This window comes from Melanaphis sacchari, unplaced genomic scaffold, assembly GCF_002803265.2.
Source record: "Melanaphis sacchari strain LSU unplaced genomic scaffold, SCAv2.0 Contig34_pilon_pilon, whole genome shotgun sequence".
Classification (NCBI taxonomy): Eukaryota; Metazoa; Arthropoda; class Insecta; order Hemiptera; family Aphididae; genus Melanaphis; species Melanaphis sacchari.
This window is the reverse complement of record NW_020271213.1, coordinates 693,093-702,779: the sequence shown is the minus strand read 5'-3', so window position 1 is coordinate 702,779 and position 9,687 is coordinate 693,093. Positions and strand designations below refer to the sequence as shown.

The 9,687-nt window shown below is 24.6% G+C and overlaps 1 protein-coding gene across 1 annotated transcript; it reads left to right on the top strand.

Annotated features, from left to right (window-relative positions):
- Positions 1–2,816: 2,816 nt before the first annotated feature.
- LOC112596764 (EF-hand domain-containing protein 1-like) lies at positions 2,817–8,723 on the top strand. Its single transcript, XM_025342546.1, has 9 exons — positions 2,817–2,864; positions 2,978–3,114; positions 4,091–4,307; positions 5,446–5,795; positions 7,218–7,408; positions 7,617–7,722; positions 7,785–7,908; positions 7,997–8,339; positions 8,512–8,723. Exons 1-9 carry the CDS (start codon positions 2,817–2,819, stop codon positions 8,721–8,723), a joined length of 1,728 nt encoding a protein of 575 aa, XP_025198331.1.
- The last annotated feature ends 964 nt before the right edge of the window (positions 8,724–9,687 follow it).

Below are 9,687 nucleotides of genomic sequence, written 5' to 3'. Positions count from 1 at the left end.
ATGCAAAATACTTGACATATTTACTAAATGATTATTTTCTATACATTTTCTAATATTTTTAAAATATTTCAATTATTTTTGTGTTGTTTAAAGATATTTGAATTGTTCAATATTGTTTTGAATTTTTCCATAAATGTTAATAAAAACATTTTTATTTGGTCAAAACTTAAAAATTTAATAGAATTCTCTATACATTAAACATTTTTATAGAAATATAAAAATATATTTGCACAGTCCATTATATAAGAATTAGAGGTTCAAATTTTTAAATAATTAGACAAAATCATAAAAATATACAAATAATTTTTCAGTTAAAATTTTACAAAAATATGTAATTTTTAAAACTGAGACATAAAAATTGAATACAAAGTTTTTCATTAGTAGATCATACTAAAATCAAAAAATATAAAAGCATATTTTTTATTGACATAATTATAATTCTATAATATGTTATAAATCTATAATAGATAAAAGATGATTAAGTTAACATTTTAACAAAATTTCATGTTTAAACTACAAACATCGATATTCATTATTTTTTTTTATAATTCAAAAACATTATTCATAGGAATAAAACAACTTTTACCTTTTATGTTTTATTATATTTTGTATGCTTAATAATATTTTAAAATTCAATATTTTTTGCAAAAAATAATTTTGTTCATAGAACGTTTCCACTCAAAATTGTTTTTCGTGTATAATAAAATTTAATTTAATTCAAATTTAACTCATTAAGTGACTAACGTGACACCTACGATACAGTAGAGCAGTGCCCAATCTACCCTCCTTTTTTATATAGAAAACGGTGAGTCATGTCAATACATTCTATAGTTTTACGAAAATAACCAATAATTAATTCATATCCATGTAAAATGATTGAGTGAGCCAAAAGCATCACCTATCGATGATATACTTATATCTATTAAAATTAAAATGGCAAACATATAATTATAAAAATACAGTTGACACATATTATAATTTATAGTACAAATTGTATTATGTATCTATCTATATACTTGTACTCACGAATCACGATGTACAACTTCCTTTAATATTCGTATTAATATACTTAATTGATTTTACTGTCTAAAACTTTGACCTTGTGTAAAGGTCTTAAACAAGTAGTAGACAAACCACAGATAACGAAAGTTACCGTGGGTAGTAAGCAGTATTAATTATTACATAGAAATACCTAACACAAACTATACATAATCATAGAATTTAGTGCTCAATCAAAAATATAGACAGCTGTCTATCACATGTAATCCTTCCCTTAGATTTAACTAAATCATTTAGGGTCAAATGTTGTTGTTATTATTATTATTATGCATTATCATAACTAATCAAAATATTTTTTTTTACATACCTAAACAATATTTTCGAGGTGTATTTATTATATTGCATGTATTTTAATCTAAATATGTACAAACGCAGAATAATAAAATTATTTATAGTACCTACCTATTTTTATACTCTTGAATATTTTTCATTTTTATTACAGTATAACACTCATATGTTCATGAACCTGACCTATAGTGTACATTTTTAATCCATAAGGTTTTTCTTTTTTATTCAGTATACATTGTTATTCTCGATTTTTCTTAAAATAATATAAAAGAAAATATTTTGTTCCAATGAAGAAATTTTCAAAAATATTATAAAAAATGATTTAAGCGTTATACTTAAAAAAAAAAAAAACAATTTTATTAAAATCAGATAACAAAAAATTAAATCTTTAATATAGGTAAAAGTATTATAACGTAAGATTACGTAAAAATACAGTAACCAAGACAATAAACAAAAAAAAAATAAATAATAATATTAACATTAAAAATGCCAATAATTAATAAAATATAATTTTAAAATTGATATACTCGTACATAAGACTTATGACGGTGTGGGAACTAGATTAATTTTATTTTCGATAATATATGAAGAAAAATAAAAAGTGATTCTACTCGTAGTATTTATAAACAATAATACTTAACATAATAAATAAACCAAAGAATTATTTATTGTCATGTTTGAAACTATAAGTTCAATTATTTGAAAATTTAGCTTTGGAAAATATACGTACCTCTAACAGTTTGTAATAGTGTATTAGAATGTATAGTTAAAAACAAATCAAAGAAAAACAATGAAAAATTTCTTGTAGTTAGATTAAAAAATATAAAATAATTGATACAAAAGATTATTAAGCTATTCTTATTAAAATTCAAGTTGGGCCCAACAAAACCCAATAAAAACCTTTATATATAAATAATTTAAAAATATATATTATGAGCTTAATAATAACTACCTAATATAAATAATTAAATTACATCATTACAGTAAATGCAATAATAATTAAGTCTAAACTGTGTATTCAAAGTAATAAATCATATTTTTAAACATTATAAAAAATTGTAAAATATATCGACAAATCAAATATTTTGTAATAACACATATTAGATATACTCGTAGGTTTAAAATTTGCTATAATTAACAATAAAAATCCTTGTAAATTTCATATATTGTGATTGTCTATACACACATTCGTGTGTTTTTGTGCTTAATTCCCGAAATTTTTGATCATAAAATCTATATAATTTTTTTATAATTCCAAAAAAGTAACTTCATGTAACAGTAAATATTACAAACAATGTTTTTTGGTATTTACGGCATTATTTATGAATGTGATTTTGATATATATTTTGTACAGTTATTTTGTTCGCCAAGTAACTAAATTAAATGTATTAAACAAACATCTTTCAATTGATAACAATTTAACAATATTTAATATGTTAAAACAATATATTGTTTAAAAAAAAAAAAAAATGGACCGTTTGCCTTTTATTCCGGGATTTCGTTTTAACGACATAACAGTAAGTAACTTTATCGTATTGTAATGTTAAGTTGATCTGTGCGTGACAAACTAGTAATATTTGATAGGAAATTGTCATACACATGAATTTATACTTGATTATATTTGACGCAGAAACAATATTTCAATTTGAGTGCTCAGTTCCATTGGAAAAACGGATATGCCCTTCCCAAAGTCAAGTCGACGGGTATAGGAAAGAGTATACTAGACGTTGACACCATCTTGTATGGTGAAAAATTCGACATCGCTGGGTATGTATAATCGGTACTTAAATATACTGCCTAAAATCGTACGTTTAATAATTATTAATTACATGCAATGTTAAGGCATATAAGTATATGAACATAGCAATTAACAGTAGGTATCAGTATGCTTGTAATTTGTATAGCTTACATCTTCCTAGCAGGTTACTACTTGTCAATAATTTTTAATTTTAATAGATACAAGTCAAACTCGGTAATCATATTAAATGAAACGTAATGTCTAAAAACGTACCAAAAACACGAAAAAAAAAATTGAAACAATACGAATGAATAATTAAATGAAGCAGCAATGGTAGGCTATAGGTATTTAATATAACCTACCTCTATAGTACCTGTTAAAATTCTTGTTCATTCTCATTTAGCATGTATAATACAATTAATATACATATTGATATATCACAATAAAAATCGTCGCATAGCATAATAACACTTTACTTTGATTTGTAAAATCATATTTTTACGCATATTAAATTGTTCAATTACAATCAATAAATAATAAATTCCAAATGAGATCGTACAAACTAAAACACTAATAGAATTATTATAGTATTTTATGAAAAATTGAAATAACCTAATAAGGAATAAATGATTCCTAAACGACTCGAACCAAATCAAAATTACAATTTCCCTATTTATCCTGAACCTTAAATAAAAACCAAACTATTCGAATTTAATATCAAATTAAACTGAATTAAAAAAAAAAAAATGTATTAATATTATGTCGATAATACAATGAAAAATAATATGAATAAAGTATTGTATCAAATATTCATTCTAACAATAGTTTTGTAAATATATAATTTTCATAATTCGTTAAATTGAATATAAATTTTGATTTGGATGGTACGGTTTTAAAACTGTAGGTATACTATCTATTGATGTTTTATTTGATTCAAAGGCTAAACAGTTTATAATATCACCACCAATTTTGTGTAAATTTGTACGTTGAATTTACACTTTACAGTTACGATCCAACATTGACATATGGAAAAGCTAAAGACGATCCAAGACCAATTGATCCACCAAATTTCGTAAAGTTTGATAGAAAATGTCTCTCTTTTATTGGATACACCCAACATACCATAAATAATTCACCAATAGAGACATTTCGTGTGCGCAAAGTTAAAATTACATACTTCTTGGTTGATGACACTATTACCGTCGTGGAGCCTTTTGTCAAGGTTAATTTTTATCTTTACTATTCTTTTGATATTTTCACTTCTCATTCTATTTTTTAAGTATCAAATGGGTAACAAAATTATATAATTAACGTATTGTATATCCAGTGAACTGTATAAACATACTTTATTATTTAGATACGCAATATTATACGTCACTTAAACGTAATTTATTTTTTGTGAAATAGGCACCACAATTTGATTATAAAAGTTGCTTTTAAAATATCATCCAAATCTCAACATATTTGGTACATTTGATTTAAAATGTAATAATACTTCAAAAAAAAATTATTAAAACTTTTGAATTATATCTTAAAAATAAAAGCATCGTATAATATAATCTTCATTTTTTAATACATAAATTATTTTTTATATCTATTAATAGGAAATTTGTAATTTAACATTATATTAACAAGTTAAGCACAATAATATGAAATGATAAAAATATTTCATTTAAATTAACTTTTATATTTTAATAGTGGACACATACGATATATACTAAAATATCGTTTTTACAATTTCGTGAAACCTTAGAATTTATTTATTAATATTCTGTTTAAAAAAATGAATATGATGTGAAAATTATAAAAAAAAAACTTCTAATTGGCTATAGTCAATTTTAAATCAAGTATCTACTGCTCGTATATGGTTGATTGGTCAATATTTATTGATAAAAAAAATCTAAATTCTGTATTGCGATTGATTATGTATTCTAGTTTAAAAAAAATGAAAAGGTTATACATTATATTTTTATATACATTTACCCAACATTAGTAATTACTATTTAAAATTACTTTAAAATATGTGATCTCTTTTAAGAATAATTTTACAAAATAAAATGATACATAGAAGATACTAGAACATACACTTTTAATAACTGTTAAAACCAAATGATATTTGTATAGATATTATGTTTTCCTAGTACCTAGACCTAAATATAGGTAGATTATTATCATTTAAGATGCAAGTAATAAGATATTATTTTCAAAAATAATGCATGTTTTCGGTAGGTAGGTAATAATAATGCTAAAGAAAGCGATAATTATAATTTTTGTTTAATGATATTAAACGCAACAATAAAATATTTTATTGATATTTGATATTAAGTACTATAAAAAAGTATTTATTTTTTAATTTGCAGAACGCTGGTTATGTCCAAGGATGTCTACTTAAACGCGGTCAGATACCGAATCCAAATCGCGAAGGTAGACCTTGGCATTGGTCTGATTTTATCATAGGCGGGGAAGTAAATTTTTACGGAACCGCGTACAGGTTGTGCGGCTGTGACATGTTCACCAGAAAATATTTGACGAGTATGGGCATGGAGGTGGTCGACAACCAACGGGTGATCGACGACCCTTACACCGCAATCAGACAGCAGAAACTGCAGTGGGTAAATGAACAACCAAAATTGCCATCGTTGGCGTCCGACGGTAAGTTTGCAGAAGACAAGCTCAGGCAGTTTTTGGAATATGACGGAAAAGTCCTGAGGTATGTCTAGTTCTAATTTGGAATTATGGACACGATGTAACGATATGATTGCAATATAACATATTATTATCGACACACAACAGTACAAACCGTAAGGAGGACAATAGATACTAAAAAAATTATAGGCATCCCAAACCATAATGTTTTTATACGTATCGCATTTCAATCATAGATTCCTCTTTTCTGTTTTTAAATAACTATATACTTTCAAAGAAATGGAGTATTTAGTCTGTGCTATTTATACAATAACTTATTGTCAATAAGTAAAAAGATAATAAATAATAATATACTAGTAAAGGATATTTAAACTGGCTTGATAACAAGTATAGAATAATCTAATTGATCCTCGTACAAAGCTGGATGAGGCTGGTTAATGAATAAACATTAAAAACGAGTTATTTTTAAAAAAACTTGCATAACGAGTTAATTTTTTTTCCAAGAATAAACTTTATAGATTTAAAACAGATTTTATTTTGTAATAAGTTGGCTTTATCATATTATTATGCTATTTGTTAAGATTTAAAATTATATATAATTCTAAATTTTATATATTTTTTTTAGAGTAACAAATCTGTAGTAATTAGTTACTTTTAAAAATAAAAAAAATAGTAACTTTTATATTAAATTTTTTGTATTAACTTAAATAGTTAAAAATATCTGTACCTAAAATCAACCTACCTCTAATGGTCATATCTTTTGGCTTTCATAAAAAATACCTATGTAATTATAATTTTTACCAAAAGTATTCTTCTCAAATCTTAATCAATACATATTTATATCTTGAAAATAATTATATTTAATTTATAAAAAAAAAAGAAATAAAATATTATTAATTGTATTGTTCTTAAAATTTAAAATTTTCATTAATAGTTCATACTTACTTAAATTTATGTAATAATAATTAAATATAAAATTTAAATATTACAACTTACGAATAACTTAGATATCTCAACTTTAATATAATACCTTTTTTCAAATTGATATTACCGTGTCTTGTTCAAAAATCATAGTACAAAAATACATCAAAGATTATGCAAAACTTATTATAAGTGGTTTATAAAATATAAATATATAATTTAATATTTTCGATGGTATAATATGTTTATATACCTATTCTAAATTGCTATCATTAATAATAATAAAAAAAAAAATATTTGCATTTTATTATTTCTATTTATGTATATTTCAATCCTTTGAATTTCTGGAATTAAGACTTGAGGGGATGCAAAATTATAATTTATAAGTACAATCACTACAAATTACAATGTATATTTCGTTCTCTCTCGCCACTACTTATCGACATGCATTTTACGTGTTAAGGAGCGTTACCCGTTTCCAACAATATTTTTCAGCATTTACTGGATCTATTTAAATATCATATAATTATACTATAATAATTCATCTTTTTAAAACCGTTAACAGATTTTACGCGACCTGGAATAGTGACATTTCGGATCCTACAGAGTGTAAGCACTTCATAATCGTTTATTACCTAACTGACGATCGGTTAGAAATCAACGAATCAAAAACCATGGGTAATAATTGTGGGCAGAATCTATCACCTGTGTTTTTAAGCAAAATGAAATTACCCAAACATTGGTCAACTTTACCACGTAAGTTAAATATTTCCCATTGTCCCGGACCCTATATATACGAGTACTATAGTGCAATTTATCATTACTACCTAATATTTATATATTTTATTATATTTCGAATATCATGATTAATGTTTAAATAAAATGCAAAAGGTATTTGAGATATTGGATTAGATCGATATTTTATGCTAATAACTCTATTTTTTTAATTTTGTTCAATTTCCAGCAAACTTCCCATCTATATATTTAGAAGCAGGAAATGATGAATATCAAGAATATTATCGACCAAGAGATTTCATAATTGGAAATACAATAAGTGTGATGGGTCGCAGGTGTATAGGCCAAACTATTTAATCAAATATCTTGAAAATGTAAAATATTATTCTATTCCCAGATTTAAGCTGTACGACTGCGATCCGTTTACTAGAGATTACTTCAGAGACATGTTGAAAATTGTTCAACCTGAACCCATCCAAACAATAAAATTAAAAAACAATAAATTAAATATGACTCAACTGGTATCTATTTAATTCTTTTATTAACAAATAGTTGCGAAATAATTTTAATAATTTTTTTTTTTTTTATATAACGATTATAATTTATTAGGCGATACCACCTCATACTGGTATTGGTGATCCAGACGATACACGCCAGAATTGTTTATCACTTATACCTAAACCACCAAAAACTTTGGATTTTGTCACGTTTGTGCTTAATGCGACTAAAAAACTTAGGTATAAATTGAAGATGGTTCCTGTGTATGAAATAGACAATCTTCGTAATTTTATAATGGAATATTGTATTGGCAATGATCAAATGAGTATAGTTGAATTAGCTAGTAAGAATAGTGGATTTACTAAAGGACGATTCATGGCAGCTACACGGTTACGGAAACCTGGCACCAGTATAGATTCAAATGAATTCTATGGGCCTAAAGATTTTGCCATCGGTGATAATATATTTATTGTATATACAATAATTTGTAAACACTTTCCATTTTACACATATTTTAAATAATAATTAAATTTACACGAAAAATTTGTGTTGAATACTTGAAAATTAAATCAAATTCTTAATGTTGAGTATTTTATAATAAATTATAATTACTTCTTTTGTTTTAGGTGCTGAATTGTATGCAAAAGGTTTAGTATTTATTATCACCGAATTGGACGTGTGGTCTTACAATTATATGAATGAAAACAAAGATATGTTCACCCAAGATGCTATTGATGGAGCTAAACTTTTTTTAGAAAGTAAAAATTTATTGAACAGTCAAGAAAATGCGAATGAAATATCAGTGCCTGAAAGTACACCAATTTTATCGGCCACCTAATTTTTAAAAATTGGTAACGACTTTTTATGTTCAAAAGCTTCAATAAATATTATCAAAAAAATTAAACATCGTCATAATAATTATAATTTCATAAATACCAAACTTAAATAAACTTTTAAGAAACATATTATTTACTATGAGCTAATATTAAAACTGTATTCAGTATTGATAAAAAAAAAAAAAATGTTTAAAATATAACTACATTTTAACGTATTTACATCAAATCTTCACTAATATCTTGTGAGTAATCGCTCGTAATTTGTGAGTTTACCAGCAAAACCCACATTTTGACCAAAGTTGGCTTACCCATTGTGACAAATAAATTTGAAATAATGAATTAGTAACATAAGATAGTGCGTTATTTACAATCAATTATGAATTCATTTTTAAAATTTGTGATTACAACTCACCGAATAAATATTTATGGATGAGTCAATTTCGTTAATTTACCCGTCATTCTAAGATTCTAAACGTATATTAAACGATAATTTACGAGTTCATTTAAAAAATTTGCATGTCACCATAATTTCTCGCCAAATCCAATTTTAAAACTTGTCCTAAAAATGAAAATTTTATATTAGCCATTTTTTTTTTTTTTGTAGGTATTTTGTTAGCGGTTAGGTTATTTTGAAGTAGGTAATAGACTTTGATTTTGCTGAAGGTTTGTTTTGGAAAATTTACAAACATACCGCCTATACGAGCAAAATATTTTAAAATGTATTCTTAAGTCTAAGTTGAATTTACCAATGAATTAATTATTTAAAATGTGTAATCTTACAATTAACATATGCATACCTACATTCACGAAGTATTTAGAAGATGCATCGTGTATAAAGTAACAAGGTATTAGCGGTCAGTGTCTGAGTAACTTGGCCACCATATCGATTCGAGTTTTTTCTATTTTATTCCGTGATTTTAAAATAAGGCCATTTTCACGATAATAATGTATTAAAATAATCTCAAA